The sequence below is a fragment of the Salvelinus fontinalis genome, chromosome 36, assembly GCF_029448725.1.
Source record: "Salvelinus fontinalis isolate EN_2023a chromosome 36, ASM2944872v1, whole genome shotgun sequence".
In the NCBI taxonomy this organism is placed as follows: domain Eukaryota; kingdom Metazoa; phylum Chordata; class Actinopteri; order Salmoniformes; family Salmonidae; genus Salvelinus; species Salvelinus fontinalis.
In genome coordinates this window covers 7,667,828-7,694,633 of record NC_074700.1, presented here as the reverse complement: position 1 = coordinate 7,694,633, position 26,806 = coordinate 7,667,828, and the positions used below count along the sequence as shown (strand labels likewise).

Below are 26,806 nucleotides of genomic sequence, written 5' to 3'. Positions count from 1 at the left end.
TCCACTGCCAACAAATAGCTAATGAATAGTATGTTATTCTCATGCTTAAGTTCAAGGTCCGGAGAGAGAAAAGTGCATATTTTAACTTTACATTTACATTTCTTGAAATCAGCTTTGATTGTTGGTACATGCATAAACACCATCTGTAGTCCTCTCTTACCTGATAAAGCAACAGAATCCTTTAGGTGAAGACAGACCAAAATAACTGCTACTGAGTGCCTCTGACTGGATTGTCTGTCACGGTCTTGTACTTTTTTTGATAAAAGACTTACAGCCACGATCTTATTGGCATTTCTTAGTTTTCATTTTCATGGGGGGAACCGCCCTAGCACTCTGATTGGCTTATTTGTCTCAAAGACTTGAACTATGACTAGCCCTATCTGATTTGATGATATTTTGCCAGAGTCTGACCAGGCAATAAAGGAACGTTAGAAAAACAACCGCACCAGAAAATGTTGATGAGCAGGCAGGGCAAAAAAATACATATATAAATAAATGGGTAGCACTTGTCGCACACACGAAGCCATCTGCCCGGTACAGCTGAAACTGGGTTTCATACATGAAGAGCACAGCTTCCCTGAGACGGTTTCTGACAGTGTGTGCAGAAAGTCTTCGGTTGTGCAAACCCACAGTTTCATCAGCTGTCCGGGTGGTTGGTCTCAGATGATCCCGCAGGTGAAGAAGCTGGATGTGGAGGTCCTGGGCTGGCATGATTACACATGGTCGGCGGTTGTTAGGCCAGTTGGACGTACTGCCAAATTCTCTAAAAATGACGTTGGAGGCGGCTTATTGTAGAGAAATGAACAATACATTCTCTGGTGGACATTCCTGCAGTCAGCATGCCAATTTCACGCTCCTCAAAACTTGATACATCTGTGGCATTGTGTTGTGTGACAAAACTGCACATTTTAGAGTGGCCATTTATTGTCCCAAGCACAATGATCATGTTGTTTAATTAGTTTCTTGATCTTGATATGCCACACCTGTCAGGTGAATGGATTATCTTGGGAAAGGAGAAATTCTCACTAATAGGTATGTAAACAAATGTGTGCACAAAATTTGAGAGAAATAAGCTTTTTGTGCATATGGAACATTCCTGGGGTCTTATATTTCCACTCATGAAACATGAGACCAACACTTTACATGTTGGGTATATATTTTTGTTCAGCATACATTGAAAATTGTACACTGTCTCCTTAAAAATGTCAGGTTTGTAATGATGACAGACAAGAGATCTGTCATGCATTGCTATGATCATTGATCTCCTGAAGAAGCTATCCCGTTTCCTTTCTTTCTGTGCCCTGAAATGTTTGGATATACTTGTAAAGTTACAAGGTTGTTAGCTAGCTAGCCAATGATGTAACATGACTGAACAAAGTGTAAACAAATGGTTAACGACACGCGAGTAGTTTTTAGAACGGCCCACGACATGGTTTCTGAATGTAAAATGTGGTCCTGGAGATTCGCTAGAGGAAGAAAAATGATCTGACCCATATTACCGGAGAAACATTGTTGACCTGGTTGGGCGAGAAGCATGCCGTTTCTGCTGTAGTAGTGGTGCAACCATGACGCCAACAAATCTGCACACCCTTGTTTCTGTAGGGCACTTGGACACAACGGTACAGCGAAACCTTATCATTAAAACTTTTGAGCCCCGTGGGCAGGTGTCCCTTGGGTTGATGTCTTTCTGTCAAACACACAAAAAGATTGACATCACCAGTTTCACACACCTTTGAAAAAAATCCACAAATGGCTTTATTTGATTGAAAAGTGAATTCCTTTCTTTTTTAAAGCAGTACAAAGTACAGTACAAAGAATAAAACCTGTAAGAAAATACTATTTCATTGCAATTTGTTGTACAATCTTCGGAATTTGGAGAGCGCAGCCTGGACAAAAGCTACATGTTGATTTGAGGCAATCTTTCTGACACTAGATATGTTAGTAGAATGCCATTGTCATTTAGACTATTCATGGCGTTGAGATGTACTTTTTGCTCGTAGATGTTAAAATTTGAAGTGATGAATCATGCAACCTAGTCGGACAACGCTCCACCCATGCTAGTTATTTTGTAAATTGTGCGAGAAATAATTTTACTTTCTCTGCTAGTTCTTCACTGGGCAGACGTGAGAGAGGATAGTGTTTATCATGTTCTTAATGATCGGAGGGTGCGGGTGGATATTGTGTGGGAGGTGGTGGGCAAGGGTCATCTCCCAGGCATCCACTAACTTGATATTCAGGCCCCTGAACATGGCCTTGATCACCCCGTCCAACTGAACCGAAAACCAGTCACTGACGATGAGGCTCTCTTTTAGGCTTTGGGCCCGGAGGTTTGCCGAGCGCACCACTACCACAGTCCCCGGAGCCCGGTTCAGAAGCCGCACCACCGCCCTTCGAATGTGGCGGAGTCGACGAATGTAAACCTGCACAGGGAAGGTACAGAAATGGGCCCAAACACTGATGACTACAACAGTGTCTGAGCCCCCGGCCAGGCCATCCAGCTCATTAGCTACATAGCGCAGCTGACTGATGCTGAGAGGGGTCCAGGTGATGGGGGGCCCATGGCTGCGGTACTTCAGCAGAATATTGTGGGGGATGTCCACCGCCATGAAGGGCCCTGCCTTCCCCGGACTTCGAAGGTTGAAATCCTTCAACTCTGTGACAGAGAGAGTGAGATTAATGTTGCGAGATATATGAGACAGAAGCCATGATTACACCTTGCATAAACATGGTTGTCGCCATCACGATCAAGATTTGATCACTGTCTGATCGAGATTCGTTGTCTACACTTAATTAAATATGTCTCTTCTCTGCCCACTTCGTCTGTATTTTGACCAGATTTCCTGGTCCCTACCTGTACGCAACTTAATCGAACCTGCCTTGGACCTCCCATTATGACACAAGCTGTGTAAATCGACAGAAAACGGCACCCTTTTATAGACAATAGTTTTATACTCTCATCATTACAGCCTACTTTTGTTATCCAACGATACTGGGCGCAATAGGCTACTGTCCCGATAACCTCAACCTGTCCACAGCCATACAAATAAATATTCAGTGAATCTCTCCCATCCCTAAAAAAGTCACCACATCTGGATATGTGTATAAAATACAATTATTGCACAGTTTTTACCTCAGTAAAAACAGAAACAGGTTAAAGAGTAGGATACAAATTGCATCTCTGAATGGCGCAAAATATTATCCAAACATGTCTGGACAGGGTTGTTCTTTACGCATGGATGTTTACATATGTTGTCTTTATATTATTGTAATCTTGTATTCTAAATAACCTTTAGTATAGGACAAATCATTGATCATTCGCTAATGGAACCTCAATAATTCTGATAAGCAAGAGGAGTGGTCAAATTCTGAAAATGCATGGATAAAAGCAGCAATTGATAAAAAGTGCAAAGAAACATGCATGTAAGTCAATTGGCTTTATAAAGGAATAAAGTATAAACATAAAGGTATCTTAAAGAGGCCTTCATATTGAAGCCTGCAATATATTGGATAATGGCCTCGCTCATGCTTGCTCATGCTTGCAGAAAGCTACGTGCCTTTACGCATCAGTTTGGACATCTGCTGCACTTTACTGACAGCTGGAAAATGCTCAAAGATTCACAGAATACTATAGAATATACTAGAATCGAAAAGGAGTGCAATGCTAATGTATAATTTTCATATCTGATACAGCAACCGAAATAGACTAATCACCACCCATCCACCTTTCATTCTGGCTAGATCTAAAGGTAGCCTACAGGTGGAAAATTAGGCCATACGCTTGTCATGCATTTCTTCTGCAACTCCATCATACTTTGTCCCATACATTCCCAATACATTTGTAGTTCAGTTTAAACTCAGTCCTTGGCCTTTATGTAGCCTACGATGTTTTTGATTTTGCACTGGCATTGGACGTGGGAACGGGATAACAATTTCTCTCATTCGGGAAGATATCTCTTCATAAATAGTTGTATCTCTATAGGCCCATTTTATTCAGGGATTGACGTGGTATGGACTGTGGCATCCGACCACATTGCCAGTAGGCACTTGGCTTCTAATGAAGACCATGATCTTCATTCAACTGGCTGGTGTGATTTATTTTGAGAGGGCGGGACAACCGTGACATTGGACAAATTACACTTTAAAGTGCTTTCAGAAAGTAACTGCAATAATAACCAATAACCAATCATGTCAAAGTGGAATTATGTTATTTAAATGTCTTGAGTCAATAAGTGAAATGAAAGGCTGACATGGCTGGAGTCAATCACTTTGTTATGGCAAGTCTAAAAAAGTTCAGCAGTACACATTTGCTTTTCAAGTCACATAATAAGTTGCATGGACTCTGTGTGCAATACTAGTGTTTAACATGATTTTTGAATGACTACCTCACCTCTGTACCCCAAAAATACAAATATCTGTAAGGTCCCTCAGTCAAGCAGTGCATTTCGAACACAAATTGAACCACAAAGACAAGGGAGGCTTTCCAATGCCTCGCAAAGAAGGGCACCTATTGGTAGATGGGTAAAAAAAAGCAGACATTGAATATGCCTTTGAGCATGGTGAAGTTATTAATTACACTTTGGATGGTGTATCAGTATCAATACACCCAGTACAATTGTAGTCATTAAAACTCATTTTTCAACCACTCCACAAATTTGTTGTTAACAAACTATAGTTTTGGCAAGTCAGTTAGGACATCTACTTCGTGCATGTCACAAGTAATTTTTCCAACAATTGTTTACAGACAGATTATTTAACTTATAATTCACTGTATCACAATTACAGTGGGTCAGAAGTTTACATACACTAAGTTGACTGTGCCTTTAAACAGCTTGGAAAATTCCAGGAAATCATGTCATGGCTTTAGAAGCTTCTGATAGGCTAATTGACATAATTTGAGTCAATTGGAGGTGTACATGTGGATGTATTTCAAGGCCTACCTTCAAACTCAGTGCCTCTTTGCTTGAAGTCATGGGAAAATCAAAAGAAATCAGCCAAAAAAACCTGTAGACCTCCACAAGTATGGTTCATCCTTGGGAGCAACTTCCAAACGCCTGAAGGTACCACGTTCATCTGTACAAACAATAGTATGGAAGTATAAACACCATGCTGCACGCAGCTGTCACACCGCTCAGGAAGGAGACATCATCTTGAATTTTCTGAGCTGTTTAAAGGCACAGTCAACTCAGTGTATTCTGACCCACTGGAATGTTGATACAGTGAATTATAAGTGAAATAATCTGTCTGTAAACAATTGTTGGAAAAACGACTTGTGTCATGCACAAAGTAGATGTTCTAACCGACTTGCCAAAACTATAGTTTGTTAATAAGAAATTTCTAGAGTGGTTGAAAAAATAGTTTTAATGACTCCAACCTAAGTGTATGTAAACTTCCGACTTCATGTGCATGAAGGCAGGGTAAAGTGACTAGTCATCAGGATAGATAATAATAAGGTATTTGAGGTAGACATGTACATGAAGGCAGGGTAAAGTGACTAGACATCAGGATAGATAATAATAAGGTATTTGAGGTAGATATGTACATGAAGGCAGGGTAAAGTGACTAGACATCAGGATAGATAATAATAAGGTATTTGAGGTAGATATGTACAAGAAGGCAGGGTAAAGTGACTAGACATCAGGATAGATAATAATGTATTTGAGGTAGATATGTACATGAAGGAAGGGTAAAGTGACTAGGCATCAGGATAGATAATAATAAGGTATTTGAGGTAGATATGTACATGAAGGCAGGGTAAAGTGACTAGGCATCAGGATAGATAATAATAAGGTATTTGAGGTAGATATGTACATGAAGGCAGGGTAAAGTGACTAGACATCAGGATAGATAATAATAAGGTATTTGAGGTAGATATGTACATGAAGGCAGGGTAAAGTGACTAGACATCAGGATAGATAATAAGGTATTTGAGGTAGATATGTACATGAAGGAAGGGTAAAGTGACTAGGCATCAGGATAGATAATAATAAGGTATTTGAGGTAGATATGTACATGAAGGCAGGGTAAAGTGACTAGGTATCAGGATAGATAATATGAGTAAAATAAAGAACAGAGCAGCAGCAGTGAATGACGATTATGGAAAGTGTGTGTGTGTGTGAGTGTGTGTCTAATGTGCACGTATGTGTGTTTGTGTTATGTCAGTCTGCGTGTGTGTGTTATGTGTGTATGTGCGCATGTAGTGCATGTGAATATGTGTGGGTTTTGTTTAAGAGTGTCAATGTAGTGTTTGTGTATATATAGTCTAGTGAGTGTGTATATGGTTTGCACATATAGTCTAGTGTGTGTGCGTAGGGTTCGTGCAAAATAGAGTCAGTGCAGATAGCTAGGGCACCATTAATTGACTATTTAGCAGTCTGGCAATTTTGCAGTCTGATGACTTGGGGGTAGAAGCTTTTGGTCCGAGAGCCGATGCTCCGGTAACGTTTGCCGGATGGTAGCAGAGTGAACAGTCCATGGCTTGAGTGGTTGGAGTCTGATATAGAGGTCCTGGATGGCAGGGAGCTTGGCCACAGTGATGTACTGGGCTGTCCACATTTGCCATACCATGTGTTGCAGCCAGTCAAGATGCTCTCGATGGTGCAGCTGTAGAACTTTTTGAGGATCCGAGGGCCCATGCCAAATCTTTTCAACCTCCCGAAGTGGAAGAGGTGCTGCCGTGACCTCTTCATGACTGTGCGGGTGTGTGTGGACCATGTTAGGTAATTAGTGATGTGGACGCCAAGGAACTTGAAGCTCTCGACCTGCTCCACAACAGCCCTGTATAAACGGATCTATAGAGAGAGAATTTGAACGCACCTGAAACAGCTGAGTGTGAGATGTAATAGGTTTGGCAAACAGCAGTCACCTGGCAAGAAGCTGGTGAGGAACTCATAGTACTGTCTGACGGTGGAGTCTCCGTACATGTACACCACCTTGCCCTTCAAACACTGAGTAATGGCAGTTGGATCATTAAACTGGCGCATCACGACATCACCCAGGGACTGCCATGACCCTTGGAAGTAATACCCAGAGGGAGTGGTCCTGACAGGCGCTGGCTTTGCATGGCTGCTTTCCACCTCTGGTTTGTCTGAAATACGAGAGGAAACATGATGCACCAGCTACCATCACTGTACATACACTCTCCGATTTGTCTTCATACTGCAACAATTTTTCCTACCTTTCTTCTTAGGCAGCACAGTGACACTGTCAGACCCCTTAGCCTGAATGTGTGTCTTGAGGTTTACACCACTAAAAAAGTAAAATAATAATTTGAAACGTTTAAAAGCAAGCAATAACAATCACCTGAACAACATTCTGTAATTGTATATTGGGAAAAAGGCTGCATAGGTCTAAGGTAAAACACACTCATTCCCACGCACACTATTTTTTACGCCACACTAACCTCTGGAAGAGCAGTGCTTCTTTGTCGGTTATCAGATCTTTCTGGTAGCCTGCCTTGAAGTGGTTGATCCGTGTGTCACAGCTCAGCAGCTGCTTAGGCTTGTAGCAGTACCAGGGTTCACCCGTGTGGGGGTCTGTGTAATTGCACAGCGGCTCCTGGTTGGTCGGCAGACAAAGGTTACACATTGTGGTCTCAGACAGTAATCCACAACGGAACAGGCTCTTGTAAAGCACCCGGTTGGGCCGTTCTTCACGTAAGTTTCGTAGAACAGCAACTGCCTCACTAGGATGAACCAGTGTCACCTCCACTTGTACGGACCCCTCCCACAGTAACAGAAAAATGGCAGAGTAGGTCCCATTCTGGTGGTCCAACACCTGTCCTGCAACGCCTGCCCCCAGCTCTGGGGAGTGCAGCCTAGCCAGCAAGAAGTCCCCACCATGGCTCTTGGGACGTCCCTGGAAATCTTTCATAAGGACCAGAGACTCCAGCTGGTCCCCCACGTGCCACTCTCTCCCACCCACTGCTGCCAGCACTGCAAAATGGCTGTGCGCAGGGTCACTGGTCTGTTCCAGGGGTATAGACATGAGCTGGGGCGGAGGCTCTGGCCAGGCAATGGACTCCAGGAGGTAATGCTCCTCCAGAGCTTCCTCAGGTGTGCGCTCCTGGCCCAGGTGGTTACAGCTTTGATTGTGGACCAGGGGAGTAGGGCCCTCTGAGTGGTTGCTGCATAGTTCCAAGATGCATAGGTCTAACTTCCACTGTGGATGAGAGTAGAGGTCACTGAGGGGAAGAAGGTCGTAGAGTAACACAGGTAGATTGTGATGGAAGTAAGCTTGGACTTGTACTGGGGGAAGGTCACTTTCCTCCTCACCTCCAGAATGCTGATGTTGCGGAACAGGAAGAAGACGCCTGACAGGGTCAGCAGGAGGAAGATGCAGACATATTTGGACAGGCACTTCCACATGGCCCCAGTCTCCAGTCCCCTTTATATGGACACATAGAAGCTGGTAACTGTTAACATGCTTCTCCAATTACCTTAGCTGTATTTGACATCCCAAAACACGGCGTATGGTTTATCGGACCTAGACTAGACCCCATGCAAATTCATGTTGATCTGGGCGAGGCACACCAGGTTAAGAATTTAATCTTAATTTCATATTTTCCCATGTGACTATTGCTTTACCCATTTGGAAAGAAGATGAGCAGAAAAAAAGTTGATCTTCTTGTAAAAATACTAAAACAACCTAGCCTCAACAAAAACAAATGCATTTATTGACCAATAAACCATGTACATAAACCATGACTGTCCATGATGACAATATTCATTTAAAGCTCCCATTAGGCTAATGTCTCTTCTATTCAACTTGATTGCGGATCCTGCAGCACTGACAGCTATGGATCAGGTGACAAAAGCATTTGTTTTGATTGACTGTTGCTTACAACTAGTTTCACAAAGTAGAAGTTTTTGCAACCGGATGCAACCAAGTTGCAGAGTAATTGCTTATCAGTCGCTTGGGGTGTTACATGAAGCAATCCAAATACAACATAGTTGCAAGCAACTAAATTAGCAGGAAAGCTGTAACAAATCAGATCATACACCGGTTTACTAGCTGATTAAACTTTTTTTTCTCCTACAATATTATCTTGTGATTTCACAAGCCTCTGGCTGCTGGTGGGGGAGGCTGGAGGTGTCCCAGGAAAATAATACTTGTGACGCCACATGGCAAGTGTCGAGAACACAGGTAAGCACCTTTTACAGTCCATTGTGACAGAAGCACATAGACCTGGAAGATGACACAGATTACATGGAAATAGCCATGGCACACGTCTGTAGCCATGAAGTGCTTTGAAAGGCTGGTCATGGCTAACATCAACACCATCATCCCAGAAAGCCTAGACCCACTCCAATTCACATACCGCCCCAACATATCCACAGATGACGCAATCTCTATTGCACTCCACACTGCCCTTTCCCAACTGGACAAAAGGAACACCTACGTGAGAATGCTGTTCATTGACTACAGCTCAGCGTTCAACACCATAGTGCCCTCAAAGCTCATCAATAAGCTAAAGACCCTGGGACTAAACACCTCCCTTTGCAACTGGATCCTGGATTTCCTGACGGGCCGCCCAAGGTGGTAAGGGTAGGCAACAACACATCTGACCCGCTGATCCTCAAAACAGAGGCCCCTCAGGGTTGCGTGCTTAGTCCCCTTGTGTACTCCCTGTTCACCCACGACTATGAGGCCAAGCCCGACTCCAACACCTTAATTAAGATAGCAGACGACACACTGGTGGTAGGCCTGAACGACAACGATGACAGCCTATGGGGGGAGGTCAGAGACCGGGCAGTGTGGTGCCAGAACAACAACCTATCCCTCAACGTGATCAAGACAAAGGAGATGATTGTGGACTACAAAAAAAGGAGGGCCGAGCACGCCCCCATTCACATGCATTAGTGCAGTAGGACAGGAGCTTCAAGTTCCTTGGTGTCCACATCACCAACAAGCTATCATGGTCCAAACCAACCAAGACAATTGTGAAGAGGGCACGACAATGCCTATTGCCCCTCAGGACACCTGATTTGGCATGGGTCCTCAGATCCTCAAACCTCTACAGCTGCACCATCGAGAGCATCCTGACTGGTTGCATCACCACCTGGTATGGCAACAGCTCGGCATTTGACCGCAAGGCGCTACAGAGGGAAGTGCGTATGGCCTAGTACATCACTGGGGCCAAGCTTCCTGCCATCCAGGACCTCTATACCAGGCGGTGTCAGAGGAAGGCCCTACAAATTGTCAAAGACTCCAGCCACCCTAGTCATAGATTGTTCTCTCTGCTAGCGCACGGCAAGCAGTATCAGAGTGTCAAGTCTAGGTCCAAAAGACTCCTTAACAGCTTCTACCCTCATCCCTCAGCTTCTACCCCCTGCTGAACAGTTAATCACATTTGGTACAAATCATGCCTTAAGTTCTAGACCTCAGCTGAATCTGGTAATGAATGGTGTGGCTGTTGAACAAGTTGAGGAGACTAAATTACTTGGCGTTACCTTAGATTGAAACTGTCATTGTCAAAACATATAGATTCAATGGTTGTGACACCACATTCCAAAAAGCAAGTTCTGCAGGCTCTAGTTTTGTCTAATCTTGATTATTGTCCAGTCGTGTGGTCCAGTGCTGCTACGAATGACCTAGTTAATCTGCAGCTGGCCCAGAACAGAGCGACACATTTTGCTCTTCCTTGTAATCAGAGGGCTGATATAAATACTATACATGCCAGTCTCTCTTGGCTAAGAGTTGAGGAGAGACTGTTTCTTATAAAAATAAGAATTGATGCAATGTTTTGAAAATCCCAAATTGTTTTCGTAGTCAATTTACACACAGCTCTGACACACACACTTATCCCACCAGACATGCCACCAGGGGTCTTTTCACAGTTCCAAAGTCCAGAACAAATTCAAGAAAGCATACAGTATTATATAGAGCCCTTATTGCATCTCATGTTGCTCAAATAAACACCAAACCTGGTTTCAAAAAACATATGAAGCAACACCTCACGGCACAACGCCTCTCCCCTATTTGACCTAGATAGTTTGTGTGTATGCATTGATATGTAAGCTACGTGTGCCTTTTGAAAAAATGTATGTAGTTCTGTCCTTGAGCCGTTCTTGTCTATAGATGTTCTGTATTATGTCATGTTTCATGTTTTGTGTGGACCCCAGGAAGAGTAGCTGCTGCTTTTGCAACAGCTAATGGGGATCCTAATAAAATACCAAAATACCTGGCTTATTTGCATTGACCCCCCCCCCCCCCCGTTGTTTTTACACTGATGTTACTCACTGTTTATTATCTATGCATAGTCACTTTACCCCTACCTACATGTACATATAACCTCCATTTCTTTGACTAACCTGTACCCCTTCACATTGGCTCGGTACCGGTGCCCCCTGTATATAGCCTTGTTATTGCTATTTTATTGTCTTACTTTAGTTTATTTACTAAATATTTTCTTAACTCTTATTTTTCTTAACTGCATTCTTGGTTAAATCAAATCAACAGGTGTAGACATTACAGTGAAATGCTTACTTACAGGCTCTAACCAATAGTGCAAAAAAGGTATTAGGTGAACAATAGGTAAGTAAAGCAATAAAACAACAGTAAAAAGACAGGCTATATACAGTAGCGAGGCAATAAAAGTAACAAGGCTACATACAGACACCGGTTAGTCAGGCTGATTGAGGTAGTATGTACATGTAGATATGATTAAAGTGACTATGCATATATGATGAACAGAGAGTAGCAGCAGCGGACTTGTAAGTAAGCATTTCATGGTAAGGTCTACACCGGTTATATTCGGTGCATGTGACAAATTATATTATATTTGATTTATTCTCTCTTGAAATAGGAGTTCTCATTCCTTGAGTTTTTAGGCTAGGCCAGTGGTTCTCAAACTGTATAGCCCCGTAGCCCTTCAAACATTCAACCTACAACTGCGTACCCCTCTAGCACCAGGGTCAGCGTACTCTCAAATGTATTTTGCCATCATTGTAAGCCTGCCACACACACACACATTATACGATACATTTATTAAACAAAAGAATGAGTGTGAGTTTTGTGACAATCCGGCATGTGGGAAGTGACAAAGAGCTGTTATAGGACCAGGGCACAAATAATAATCAATAATTTTGCTCTTTATTTTAACCATCTTACATATAAAACCTTATTTGTTCATCAAAAATGGTGAATAACTCACCACAGGTTAATGAGAAGGGTGTGCTTGAAATGATGCAATGTTGGGTTGTATTGGAGAGAGTCTCAGTCTTAAATCATTTCCCACACACAGTCTGCGCATGTATTTAGTTTTCATGCTAGTGATGGCCGAGAATCCACTCTCACATAGGTACTTGGTTGCAAAGGGCATCAGTGTATTAACAGTGCGAATTGCCAAGGCAGGATACTCTGAGCGCAGCCCTATCCAGAAATCTGTCAGTGGCTTCTGGTTAAATGTAATTTTCACAGAACCGCTTGTTGAAATTTCAATGAGGCTCTCTTGTTCAGATATCGGAAATTGGACTGGAGGCAGGGCATGAAAGGGATAACGAATCCAGTTGTTTGTGTAGTCCGTTTTGGGAAAGTACCTGCGTAATTGCGCAACAAACTCACTCAGGTGTTTTGTTATATCACATTTGACATTGTCCGTAAGATTGAGTTCATTTGCACACAAAACAAATCCTACAATGATGGAAAGACCTGTGTGTTGTCCTTGTTAATGCAGACAGAGAAAAGCTCCAACTTCTTAATCATAGTCTCAATTTTGTCCCGCACATTGAATATAGTTGCGGAGAGTCCCTGTAATCCTAGATTCCCAAAAAACATCACCCAGATAGGCCGGTTGTGTGAGAAACTCGTCATCATGCAAGTGGTCAGACAAGTGAAAATTATTGTTAGTAAAGAACTTTAAGCTCGTCTCTCAATTTTAAAAAAACGTGTCAATACTTTGCCCCTTGATAACCTGCACACTTCGGAATGTTGTAAAAGTCCGGTTGATGTCACAAAGCTGTCCAGTACTTTAAAAAATATCCTCTCCTGGCTTCCAGTGGTTTTCAGAAGAGGATGTCTTCCTTAATTGACCTCCCATAAATGTAACGTACATATACCAGGAGCTGTGCCAGGTCCGCCACGTCTGACTCATCCAGCTGTGACGCATAGAATTCACTGGCTTGTATGCAAAGCAGTAATTGTTTCAAAACATCTCCTGCCATGTCACTGATGAATCGTGAAGCAGTGCCGTTTGATGAAGGCATTGTCTGTGTAGTTTTATTAGCCTTTTCCCCCTGCATTGTCCCAGCCATATCTGAGGCAGCAGAAAGAATTAAGTCCTCCACAATAGTATGGGGCTTGCCTGTCCTAGCCACTCGGTAGCTTACCATGAGATGCTTCTAGCCCCTTCTTATTAATGGTATCTGTTGCTATACATGTCTTACTACTCGAAAGTCGTCTTAATTCTCGCCCAAAAAACTCCTGTTCTTTTTTTTCAAATTGGCATGTTTCGTTTCTAAATGTCTGCGCAAGAGTGAAGGTTTGCCGTGAGAAAGTAACGGATAATGTGACTGGATGTTAATTATTTGACTAGGCTACCTGTATTTGACAGTGTGTTGTTATTTCGCTGAACACCTAGATGGTTTAATTTGATTTTTGGCAGTGAAACGAGGCTACTCAGGCGAGAAAAAACATCACCCAAATGTATAGCCTTGTTGGAAAATCAAAACGGACTGTTATTATTTGGCGTACCCCCCGACTACATTGCGCGTACCTCAGTTTGGGAATAGCCGGCCTAGGCTATATGCCTATGATCGAATCCAACACATGTGCAGTAGGAGGCAATGTTTTCCAATAGGTACCACATAGGTCAAATAAACCATAGCCTATACAGCCCAATACAATTGTTAGCCAACAACTTAACTTAGCAAAGTAGGGAAGATCATAACAATTCCTCTAATTCCCTTTCTACAAATGACCCACTCAATCTCTAGACAAGATCTGATTCACTCAATACCCATGCACTTTGTTTGAACCTTTTGATAAAATCGTCTGTAAGCAGCAACGGTAATACTGTCAAGAAAAATTACATTGACAACGTGATGTAATTGTGAAACACAACCCAGTTAATAAATGTAGAATGTAGTTGCATTTATGCATTGCTACGATGTTTTTTCATGACCACTATAGCCCATACATAACGCTGGCTTGCAGTTAAACTTATCAACCCTAAAGACACTTTCTAACATGACATTTCAGAATTCCAAAGGTAACAGTGCACAATTTCAAAGCCAATTTTACCAGCATTGCTCCCGTAGAGGTCAGACAAATATACTTCCTAATTTGACGAGCTACAGTACAGTTGAAGTCGGAAGTTTACATACATACACCTTAGCTAACTACGTTTAAACTCAGTTTTTCACAAATCCTGACATTTAATGCGAGTAAAAAAACCTGTCTTAGGTCAGTTAGGATCACCACTTTATTTTAAGAATGTGAAATGTCAGAATAATAGTAGAGAGACTGATTTATTTCAGATTTTATTTCTTTGATTACATTCCCAGTGGGTCAGAAGTTACATACACTCAATTACTATTTGGTAGCATTGCCTTAAAATTGTTTTACATGGCTCAAACGTTCCGGGTACCCTTCCACAAGCAAAAAGTTGGGTGAATTTTGTCCCATTCCTCCTGACAGAGCTGGTGTAACTGAGTCAGGTTTGTAGGCCTCCTTGCTCGCACACGCTTTTTTTAGTTCTGCCCACACATTTTCTATAGGATTAAGGTCAGGGCTTTGTGATGGCCAATCCAATTCCTTGACTTTGTTGCCCTTAAGCCATTTTGCCACAACTTTGGAAGTATGCTTGGGGTCATTGTCCATTTGGAAGACCCATTTGCGACCAAGCATTAACTTCCTGACTGATGTGTTGAGATGTTGCTTCAAAATATCCACATAATTTTCCTTCCTCATAATGCCATCTATTTTGTGAAGTGTACCAGTACCTCCTGCAGCAAAGTACCCCCACAACATGATGCTGCCACCCCCGTGCTTCACGGTTGGGATGGTGCAAGCCTCCCCATTTTTCCTCCAAACATAACGATGGTCATTATGGCCAAACAGTTCTATTTTTGTTTCATCAGATCAGAGAACATTTCTCAAAAGTACGATCTTTGTCCCCATGTGCAGTTGCAAGCCATAGTCTGGCAGTTTTATTGCGGTTTTGGAGCAGTGGCTTCTTCCTTGCTGAGCGGCCTTTCAGGTTATGTCAATATAGGACTCGTTTTACTGTAGATATGGATACTTTGTATCTGTTTCCTTCAGCATCTTCACAAAGTCCTTTGCTGTTGTTCTGGGATTGATTTGCACTTTTCGTATCTCTAGGAGACAGAACGCGTCTCCTTCCTGAGCAATATGATGGCTGTGTGGTCCCATGGTGTTTATACTTGCATACTATGGTTTGTACAGATGAACGTGGTTTCCTTCAGGCATATGGAAATTGCTCCCAAGGATGAACCAGACTTGTGGAGGTCTTTAAAGATTTCTCTGAGTTCTTGGCTGATTTCTTTTGATTTTCCAATGATGTCAAGTCTTTGAGTTTGAAGGTAGGCCTTGAAATACATCCACAGGTACACCTCTAATTGACTCAAATTATGTCAATTAGCATATCAGAAGCTTCTAAAGCCTTGATATCATTTTCTGGAATTTTCCAAGCTGTTTAAAGGCTCAGTCAAGTTAGTGTATGTAAACTTCTGACCCAATGGAATTGTGATACAGTGAAAGTGTATAAGTGAAATAATCTGTCTGTTAACAATTGTTGGAAAAAATACTTGTGTCATGCACAAAGTAGATGTCCTAACCGACTTGCCAAAACTACAGTTTGTTAACAAGAAATGTGTGGAGTGGTTGAAAAATTAGTTTTAATGACTCCATCCTAACTGTATGTAAACTTCCGACTTCAACTGTATATTCTCGTGGCCACTGCTTTTCTCTCATTCACTCCCATGCATTCTATTTCCAGTGTAAGCACACTCGTTCACACGCATATAAACAATCATTAAACCAGTTTGGTTAGACTTTCTTGCCCTCTGTCTTTCATTGTGCAAAACAATTTGCAAAACAAACAAAGCTTGACCAACAGTGCATTCGGAAAGTATTCAGACCCCTTTACTTTTTCTACATTTTGGTACATTACAAACTTATTCTGAAATGGATTAAATTGTTTCCCCATCCCCCTCATCAATCTACATACAATACCCCATAATGACAACGCAAAAACAGGTTTTTAGAATTTTTTGCATATGTATGTATAAATATATATATTAAAAACGTAAATTTATATTAGTATTCAAACCCTTTACTCAGTACTTTGAAGCACCTTTGGCAGCGACTACAGCCTCGTGTCTTCTTGGGTGTGACGCTACAAGCTTGACACCTGTTGTCACGTTCCTGACCTATTGTTCCTTTTTCTTTTATTTATTTAGTTGGTCAGGGCGTGAGTTGGGGTGGGTTGTCTTTGTGTGTTTTTGTATTGTCTAGAGTGTTGTATGGTTTAGGGGGTTATATAGAGTAGATGGGTTAGTGTTTAGTATAGGTGTCTAGGAAAGTCTATGGTTGCCTGAATTGGTTCTCAATCAGAGACAGCTGGTTATTGTTGTCTCTGATTGGGAGCCATATTTAAGGCAGCCATAGGCTTTAGCTGTTTGTGGGTAATTGTCTATGTCTATGTGTAGTGTTTGTGTCAGCACTATCTGTCTTATAGCTTCACGGTCGTCAGTTTTGTTATTTTGTTAATTCGTGTATAGTTGTTCGTTTCTTGTTTGTTTTCTCTCTTCTTCAATAAAAAGTAGATGTATTTTGCACAATCTGCGCCTTGGTCCAATCTCTCACAGCAAGACGACCGTGACAGAATTACCCACCAACCTAGGACCAAGCGGCGTGTCAAGCGGCAACAGGACCCACCTACACAGGATTCATGGACATGAGAGGAGATACTGGATGGTAAGGGACCTTGGGCACAACCGGGAGAATATCGCCTCCCTCGTGAAGAGCTGGAGGCAGCTAAAGCCGAGAGGAGGCGATATGAGGAGGCAGCACGGAAGCAAGGCTGGAAGCCCGTGAGTACAACCCAAAAATTTCTTGGGGGTGGCCTTAAAGGGAGTGTGGCGAAGTCAGGTAGGAGACCTGCGCCTACTCCCTGTACTTACCGTGGAGAGCGAGAGTACCAGACACCGTGTTACGCAGTAGAGCGCACGGTGTCTCCTGTACGCGTGCATAGCCCGGTTCGGTACATTCCAGCTCCACGTATCGGCCGGGCTAGATTGAGCGTTGAGCCGGATGTCATGAAGCCGGCCCAACGCATCTGGCCACCAGTGCATCTCCTCGGGCCGGCTTACATGGCACCAGCCTTACGCATGGTGTCCCCGGTTCGCCTACATAGCCCGGTGCGGGTTATTCCACCTCCCCGCACTGGTCGGGCGACGGGGAGCATACAACCAGGTAAGGTTGGACAGGCTCAGTGCCCAAGGGAGCCAGTACGCCTGCGTGGTCCGGGTTTTCCGGCGCCACCTCCCCACTCCAGACCAGTACCACCAGTGCCTACACCACGCACCAGGCTTCCTGTGCGTCTTCAGAGCCCTGTGCCTCCTCCACGCACTAGCTCTATGGTGCGTGTCTCCAGCCCTTTACCACCAGTGCCTACACCACGCACCAAGCCTCCTGTGTGTCCCCAAAGTCCTGTGCGTCCTGTTGCTGCTCCCCGCACTAGCCCTGAGATGCGTGTCCTCAGCCCGGTACCACCAGTTCCGGCACCACGCACCAGGCCTACAGTGCGTCTCAGCCGGCCAGAGTCTGCCGTCTGCCCAACGGCGCCTGAACTGCCCGTCTGCCCAACGGCGCCTGAACTGCCCGTCTGCCCAACGGCGCTTGAACTGCCCATCTGCCCAACGGCGCCTGAACTGCCTGTCTGCCCAACGCCGTCTGAACTGTCCGTCTGCCAAGCGCTGCATGAACTGCCCGTCTGTACTGAGTATTCAAAGCCGCCCGTCTGTACTGAGCCTGCAAAGCCACCCGTCTGCCATGAGCCTTCAGAGCCGTCCACCAGACAGGAGCCGCTAGAGCCTTCCGCCAGACAGGAGCCGCTAGAGCCTTCCGCCAGACAGGATCAGCCAGAGCCTTCCGCCAGACAGGATCAGCCAGAGCCTTCCGCCAGACAGGATCAGCCAGAGCCTTCCGCCAGACAGGATCAGCCAGAGCCTTCCGCCAGCCATGAGCCGCCAGAGCCTTCCGCCAGCCATGAGCAGCCAGATCCGTCAGCCAGCCATGAGCAGCCAGATCCGTCAGCCAGCCATGAGCAGCCAGATCCGTCAGCCAGCCATGAGCAGCCAGATCCGTCAGCCAGCCATGAGCAGCCAGATCCGTCAGCCAGCCATGAGCAGCCAGATCCGTCAGCCAGCCATGAGCAGCCAGATCCGTCAGCCAGCCATGAGCAGCCAGATCCGTCAGCCAGCCATGAGCAGCCAGATCCGTCAGCCAGCCATGAGCAGCCAGATCCGTCGTCCAGCCATGAGCAGCCAGATCCGTCGTCCAGCCAGGATCCGCCAGAGCCGTCCAGCCAGGATCCGCCAGAGCCGTCCAGCCAGGATCCGCCAGAGCCGTCCAGCCAGGATCCGCCAGAGCCGTCCAGCCAGGATCCGCCAGAGCCAGCCAGCCAGGATCTGCCAGCCAGCCAGGATCCGCCAGAGCCAGCCAGCCAGGATCCGCCATTCAGTCCGGTGCTGCCCCTCAGTCCGGTGCTGCCCCTCAGTCCGGTGCTGCCCCTCAGTCCGGTGCTGCCCCTCAGTCCGGTGCTGCCCCTCAGTCCGGTGCTGCCCCTCAGTCCGGTGCTGCCCCTCAGTCCGGTGCTGCCCCTTAATCCAGTGGGGTTAATGTGGAGGGTGGTCATTTGGAGGAGGCTATGAAAGCGGGTAGTGACTATGGTGGGGTGGGGACCACGACCAGTGCCAGAGCCGCCACCGTGGACAGACGCCCACCCAGACCCTCCCCTAGACTTTATACTGGTGCGCCCGGAGTTCGCACCTTAAGGGGGGGGGGGGTTATGTCACGTTCCTGACCTATTGTTCCTTTTTCTTTTATTTATTTAGTTGGTCAGGGTGTGAGTTGGGTTGGGTTGTCTTTGTGTGTTTTTGTATTGTCTAGGGGGTTATATAGAGTAAATGGGTTAGTGTTTAGTATAGGTGTCTAGGAAAGTCTATGGTTGCCTGAATTGGTTCTCAGAGACAGCTGGTTATTGTTGTCTCTGATTGGGAGCCATATTTAAGGCAGCCATAGGCTTTAGCTGTTTGTGGGTAATTGTCTATGTCTATGTGTAGTGTTTGTGTCAGCACTATCTGTCTTATAGCTTCACGGTCGTCAGTTTTGTTATTTTGTTAATTCGTGTATAGTTGTTCGTTTCTTGTTTGTTTCCTTTCTTCTTCAATAAAAATATGTATTTTGCACACGCTGCGCCTTGGTCCAATCTCTCACAGCAAGACGATCGTGACACCTGTATGTGGGGAGTTTCTCCCATTCTTCTCTTTAGATCATCTCAAGGTCTGTCAGGTTGGATGGGGAGCGTCGCTGCGTCGCTATTTTCAGGTCTCTCCAGAGATGTTCGATTGGGTTCAAGTCCAGGCTCTGGCTGGGCCACTCAAGGACATTCAGAGAATTGTCCAGAAGCCACTCCTGCGTTCATGGCTGTGTGCTTAGGGTCGTTGTCCTGTTGGAAGGTGAACCTTCACACCAGTCTGAGGTCCTGAGTACTCTGGAGTCGACCGACTATGATTTTTCAACGCTGATACCGATTATTGGTGGACCAAAAAAGCCGATACCGATTAATCGGCCGTAATAGTTTTTTTATTTTTTTACATTTATTTGTAATAATGACAATTACAACAATACTGAATGAACACTTATTTTAACTTAATATAATAAATCAATATATTCAATTTAGCCTCAAATAAAATGAAACATGTTCAATTTGGTTTAAATAATGCAAAAACAAAGTGTTGGAGAAGAAAGTAAAAGTGCAGTATGTGCCTTGTAAAAAAGCTAAAGTTTAAGTTCCTTGCTCAGAACATGAGAACATATGAAAGCTGGTGGTTCCTTTTAACATGAGTCTTCAATATTCCCAGGTAAGAAGTTTTAGGTTGTAGTTATTATAGGACAATTTCTCTCTATACGATGTGTGTTTCATATACCTTTGACTATTGGATGTTCTTATAGGCACTTTAGTATTGCCAGTGTAACAGTATAGCTTCCATCCCTCTCCTCGCCCCTACCTGGGCTCGAACCAGGAACACATCGACAACAGCCACCCTCGAAGCAGTGTTACCCATCGCTCCACAAAAGCCACGGCCCTTGCAGGGCAAGGGGAACAACCACTCCAAACCACTCCAAGTCTCAGAGCGATTGACGTTTGAAACTCTATTAGCGCGCACCCCGCTAACTAGCTAGCCATTTCACATCAGTTACACCAGCCTAATCTCGGGAGTTGATAGGATTGAATGCATAAACAGCGCAATGCTTGAAGCACAGCGACGAGCTGCTGGCAAAACGCACGAAAGTGCTGTTTGAATGAATGCTTACGAGCCTGCTGGTGCCTACTATCGCTCAGTCAGACTGCTCTATCAAATATCAAGTCATAGACTTAATTATAACATAACACACAGAAATACAAGCCGTAGGTCATTAATATGGTCGAATCCGGAAACTATCATCTCGAAAACAAGACGTTTATTCTTTCAGTGAAATACGGAACCGTTCCGTATTTTATCTAACGGGTGGCATCCATAAGTCTAAATATTCCTGTTACATTGCACAACCTTCAATGTTATGTTATAATTACGTAAAATTCTGGCAAATTAGGCGGCCCAAACTGTTGCATATACACTGACAATGAACGCAAGAGAAGTGACACAATTTCACCGGGTTAATATTGCCTGCTAACCTGGATTTCTTTTAGCAAAATATGCAGGTTTAAAAATATATACTTCTGTGTATTGATTTTAAGAAAGGCATTGATGTTTATGGTTAGGTACACATTGGAGCAAGACTGTCCTTTTTCGCGAATACGCACCGCATCGATTATATGCAACGCATGACACGCTAGATAAACTAGTAATATCATCAACCATGTGTAGTTAACTAGTGATTATGATTGATTGATTGTTTTTTATAAGATAAGATTAATGCTAGCTAGCAACTTACCTTGGCTTCTTACTGCATTCGCGTAACAGGCAGTCTCCTCGTGGAGTGCAATGTAATCAGTTGGTTAGAGCGTTGGGCTAGTAACTGAAAGGTTGCAAGATTGAATCCACGAGCTGACAAGGTAAAAATCTGTCATTCTGCCCCTGAACAAGGCAGTTAACCCACCGTTCCTAGGCCGTCATTGAAAATAAGAATGTGTTCTTAACTGACTTGCCTAGTTAAATAAAGGATAAATAAAGGTGTATTCCGTGTCCAAAAATACCGATTTCCGTTTGTTATGAAAACTTGAAATGGGCCCTAATTAATCGTCCACTCCGATTAATCGGTCGACCTCTACTCTGGAGCAGGTTTTCATCAAGAATCTCTCTCACTTTCCTCGATCCTGACTATCCTGACTGTCTCCCAGTCCCTGCCGCTGAAAAACAGCCCCACAGCATGATTCTGCCACCGCCATGCTTCACCGTAGGGATGGTGCCAGGTTTCCTCAAGATGCGACGCTTGCCATTCAGGCCAAAGAGTTAAATCTTGGTTTCATCAGACCAGACAATCTTGTTTCTCGTGGTCTGAGAGTCTTTTTGTGCCTTTTGTCAAACTCCAAGTGGGCTGTCATGTGCCTTTTACTGAGGAGTGGCTTCCATCTGGCCACTCTATCATAATGGCCTGATTGGTGGAGCGCTGCAGAGATGGTTGTCCTTCTGGAAGTTTCTCCCATCTCCACAGAAGAACTCTGGAGCTCAGTCAGTGACCATCGGGTTCTAGGTCCCTTCCCTAACCAAGGCCCTTCTCCTCTGATTGCTCAGTTTGGCCAGGCGGCCAGCTCTAGGAAGAGTGTTGGTGGTTCCAAACTTCTTCCATTTAAGAATGATGGAGGCCGCTGTGTTCTTGGGGACCTTCAATGCTGCATAAATGTTTTGGTACCCTTCTCCAGATCTGTGCCTCTGCCAGAATCCTGTCTCGGACCTCTATGGACAATTCCTTCGGACCTGATGGCTCTGACATGCACTGTCAACTCTGCGACCTTATGTAGACAGCTGTATGCCTTTCCAAATCATGTCCAATAAATTCAAGTTGTAGAAACATCAAGGATGGTCAATGGAAACAGAATGCACCTGAGCTCAATTTCGAATCTCATAGCAAAGGGTCTGAATACTTATGTAAATGAGGTATTTCTGCTTTTTATTTTTTTATAAATTAGTAAACATTTCTAAAACCTGTTTTTGCTTTATCATTATGGGGTATTGTGTGTAGATTGATTCGTATTTTTTAGTATTTAATGCATTTTAGAATAAGGCTGTAATGTATGTGGAAAAAAGTTAAGGGGTCTGAATACTTTCCGAATGCACTATAAATTATCATTGGGTAGGATAGGCAGATAGGGTAAATTTGAGCGCAACCCTTCATGTTTCATGTTGAAATCATCTAACAATTAACATTATTGAGCAACACAATCCATTTTAGAAATGTTGGTATAATTTGGACACGAAACATGCTAATATGTGGGATACTGATTTACATTGAATTTTGGGCACACACAAATAATAAAAAGTTAACATTTGGAGATAGTGGTTTGTTTGTAATTTGGGTGACATTTTCCCTTTAAAGAGGCTATACATACAGTTACTCTATACATCATTTTTGGTTATTGAACAGATATTTCACAGCCGTTTAAATTGTACAATGATTCTCTACACTAGTTTTGTGACAAACTGAAACCACGCAAACTGCTAATAATCCATACAACCAGGAAATGGCTGAGCAATTACTTTTGTACTTTAACTTTCCATTTATATTTCTTGAAATCAACTTGTAATGTACCATGTGTTACCTGATTTAGCCACAGAATCCGGACCAAAAGAACGCTACCGACTGACTGTGTTGTCTGCTGCAATCTTGTACTTGTTTAATTAAAATACTAATGCGGAAAGGTAATAGTAGAACAACCGAACCGGACGATGTTGATTGGAAGGTGGAAAGGCGCAATCATATCCAATGAGGTTACTAGGTAAAAGTGTGAGAGCAGGTCTCTAGACTTGAATGTAAAGATTAACTACCTGTCGATTTGGCTGTCGCCAGACTGGGCAAAGCACACACTACTGTTGTATTGTACCTGCGATCAAATCAAATGATTGAAAATACAATTCTATTGGTCACATACACATATTTAGCAGATGTTATAGTGGGTGTAGCGAAATGTTTGCGTTCCTCGCTCTTCAAGGTAATGACATCACTGTCTTTTGTTTTTACACCCTACACGCCTCCCAGGCCAGTGTTTACAGAACATTTGGCGCTGTGTGATTAGAATATAAGGGTCTGATATAGAGAAGACGAATTAGCCATTTTCTCTGCTTCTGTGCTGAATGATATTCTCTCTGTTTGCAAAAAAACTTGTAAAGCAGGTTGATTTGATTGCCTTTATCAAAGACTGCTCTCCTTTTTGGTTCACCTGGAAATTCCTGTTACACTCATGGATTTCAGTTAGTATTAACTGCTATATGAGTGTAATTAAAACTAACTTGTTGGCTTTTTTAAGGTAGTGACTGTATTGGCATTTTCTGGAACAATCTGGAATATTTTCTGCTATTCAATATTAATTTCATCTCGTGATCTCGTGATACAGCTAACCCATTTATTCTTGAAGAATAACTTAAAATGCACCGTGAGCTTAATGTCTTACCCTGTCATAACCCAAAATAAGGTTCTGTCATGTCAACCGAATAGATGTTCTCATCACATTTCATTGAACATAACATGTGAATGATAATTTAGTATTGTCGTTTAGGCTCTGCTCCTTGAGGTGGTCCCAACATTAGGAAGGTGCTCAGCTAATCAAACTCGGCTTGCCAAATTACAACAGGTTTTTTTTCTGGATAAAAAAAATGGGTTTAGGTGGCAGGATTTTTGAGAACATAGAGGCCCCCATGTCGTCGGTGTAGAGACATTTTAGAATTTTAAAGCTAATTTCCTGCAATTCTACACATTTTAACATGGAGCTGAGAGAAAATGTTGAAGTTTTAAAGCAAATGTCTTGTAATTATATACATTTTGCCATGGTTAATGCTGTGTTCTTTTGCTCCAACATATATGAATATCAAAACCAATACTGCTAAATTCATTGTTTTTGGGAATTTTCAATTCGCCCTGTATCTTTTATTTTTGTGATTGTTAGTCCTCAAAGATGATTTATTTAAACATATAGGTCCATTATATTTTGTACTATCCTATATCTAGTTTAGGTCGTTTAAGTTTACAGTGAAAGTGTTTTTCCATCCCGGCCTGAAAAAAATGCTTAGGTGGCCCACCCAAGGATTACAAGTGCAGAACTATCCCTGTACAGGTAGGGAGCAGAGTTTCCTGCTATCCCCGGATAGGCAGAGGAGTAGACACAAAAGCAGATGGAGACTACTGTGGTGGGCAGCAATGCCAAGGAAAATATTTGCTGAACATCCTTTGCTGACTGGTCCAACTGGTTGAAGAACCATTATGTGTGTTCTATGTTGTTCTGTACAGTGCCTAGTATCTTCTTGAAGGCAACCAGTGTCAGTGCAATCACCACAATCCACAGCACACAGGTAGTGAAAGCAAACAGGTATAGAGTTTTAAGTCGTTTGGGTTGGTGATTGTCTGGTTGTAGCTTCTGTTGGTGATGGTTTGGTTGTAGCTTGTTTTGGGAAATTAATTGAGCTTTGTAGTGAATTTTGTAGTGAAAAAAAAACTAAAGCTGAACAGTCCTTTTAGCCAATTATCACAGGAATGTAGAAGTCAAAGTGTTTGGAATTAAAATAAATGTATAATTAGATACATGTTTTGAATGTTATGACACAAGTAGGAGAAAGACATGGCCCTTTTCCGTCACATTAGAAATGCTTCCTTCCTTCCTTGTTGATATTTCCAATCACATACAAATCTGTGATTATCTTAATTAACAAAAATATACATTTAAAAAGTAGTTCAAAAAGGTCCACGCGTGTCTGAATTAGGGATCTCACACACCAGTTATGATCCAGCAGATCAGAACGATCACACACACCCCCATCCAGAACATGAAGCAGCAGTTTTGCTCCTCAGTTTTGGTCCTCTGCAGGAAGGCAATCATAACCAGTAACATCAGGAACCAGAGCCAAACATCCGATCACTAATATGTAGCTACTGTAGGGATAAAGGGCTGGACGGGGCTGTCATTGAAGTACAAACCACCAAGAGATAGAGAGGTGAAGGAAGTTTAGGAGAGTCGCTGTTGCATTATGGCGATGCATATTGTTTTTTGTGTATTTCATTTGGAAGTATCCATGATAATCCATGATCCATGATAATGTGGATCAAGGGGATAATTACGCTGATGCTAATAATGATACGTCTAATCATTATAATGATCAATTCTGGGGGAAAACATGACAAGGCTTATGTTACAGGCTTTGGTTTTTCTATTTCGAGGTTGGACGCACCAATTGGTGTCACCTCGTTAGTCAGTGTGTGTTACACCTGTGCTGGCTTGTCATGTCGTTAGTCAGAAAGTGTATCACCTGTGCTGGCACAGGTAATATTTAAGAGCGGCTGACCCAGTGGGCTTGGGAGATGTGGAGGGTTAACACCTTTTAGTTGGCGCTCCCTATTTTTAATTTAAAAAATAAAAGATCCTTTATCTGATCTTCCTTTTTGTTTTGTTCCACTTGTTGCTTTGCTTCCTGCCTTTTAAGGTTTATATGGGTTTTATTTAGTTTGCCTCTTCTTGGGCAAATTTAGTGGGCACTTATGGTGGGTGTCTTAGGGCCCAGTTATTGCTAGGCATCTTTCAGTGGACACCCCCCATGGTTGTTTTTCAGAACTCCACCTGTTTTGGTTGTTAGTAACTGTTTGTTAGTTCCCTCTTGGCGTTCACGTGCCACTTCTGGGTAAGACAATTGGCCCAGTATCTCAAATTGTTGTTCCAGTCACACTTCGACAAGAGATACTCAGGTTGACTCACGACGGTAGTATGGTAGGTCAACAAGACATATGTCTGTATTTTGCGTAACTCATTTTGTCCCTGTCTGAAACAGGATGTTGAAAGGAAGCTTTTGAGATGACAAAGACCCTTTTGGTCTCTGCAGAAGATGTTGAGCAACCTGTGGGGTACTTTTCAAAGGAATTGGCCATATAAAACAACTGTACTTGACTATCGAGAAGGAAACGCTCGCTTTGGTACTGGCTCTTCAGCACGGAGGTTCATGCATCGGTCTCTACCCCTCTGGTGGTCTATCATCATAATCCTCTCATTTTCCTACAAAAGACGAGCTCCAATAATTGTTGACTCCTTCGCTGGAGTCTCATATTGCAGGAGTTTCCCTTTGAAATCAGACATGTCCTTGGTAGGGACAACTCGGTTGCTGATTGTCTTTCAAGGGTGGGTTTTGCTTTGTTTAGCCAGACTGTAGCCCTGGCACACATTTTGTTTTGACTGCATGTTTTGCCTTATTGGTGATTAGTTGGCACTCCCTATTTTGATTTGTAAGAAACTTAATCTTTTTTTTTGTTTTGGTTTGCCTCCTGTCTTTAAGTTTGGAGTGGGTTTTGTGTTGTTTGCCCCTTGGGCAACTTTAGTGTGTGCTCATTCTGGGTGTCTTTTAGGGCCCAGTTGTTGTTGCTAGTC

General features: G+C 43.3%; 1 protein-coding gene across 1 annotated transcript; it reads right to left on the bottom strand.

Moving 5' to 3' along the window:
• Nucleotides 1-1,741: 1,741 nt before the first annotated feature.
• On the bottom strand, nt 1,742-23,270 carry LOC129835133 (NXPE family member 3-like). The gene is made up of 6 exons (XM_055900534.1): nt 23,006-23,270; nt 8,271-8,382; nt 7,400-8,157; nt 7,175-7,245; nt 6,863-7,084; nt 1,742-2,653 (listed from the first exon to the last, which is right to left on the bottom strand). Exons 2-6 carry the CDS (start codon nt 8,361-8,363, stop codon nt 2,103-2,105), a joined length of 1,695 nt encoding a protein of 564 aa, XP_055756509.1. The 5' UTR covers nt 8,364-8,382; nt 23,006-23,270; the 3' UTR covers nt 1,742-2,102.
• Nucleotides 23,271-26,806: the final 3,536 nt, after the last annotated feature.

Excerpts from the sequence above, each read along its gene's own strand:
- LOC129835133 (XM_055900534.1), bottom strand. The coding sequence starts at position 8,363 with ATGTGGAAGTGCCTGTCCAAATATGTCTGCATCTTCCTCCTGCTGACC. Across the intron at positions 7,085-7,174 it reads TGTGCTGCCTAAGAAGAAAG|ACAAACCAGAGGTGGAAAGC; the intron begins GTAGGAAAAATT and ends CTCGTATTTCAG. Across the intron at positions 2,654-6,862 it reads CCTCACCAGCTTCTTGCCAG|AGTTGAAGGATTTCAACCTT; the intron begins GTGACTGCTGTT and ends TCTCTGTCACAG.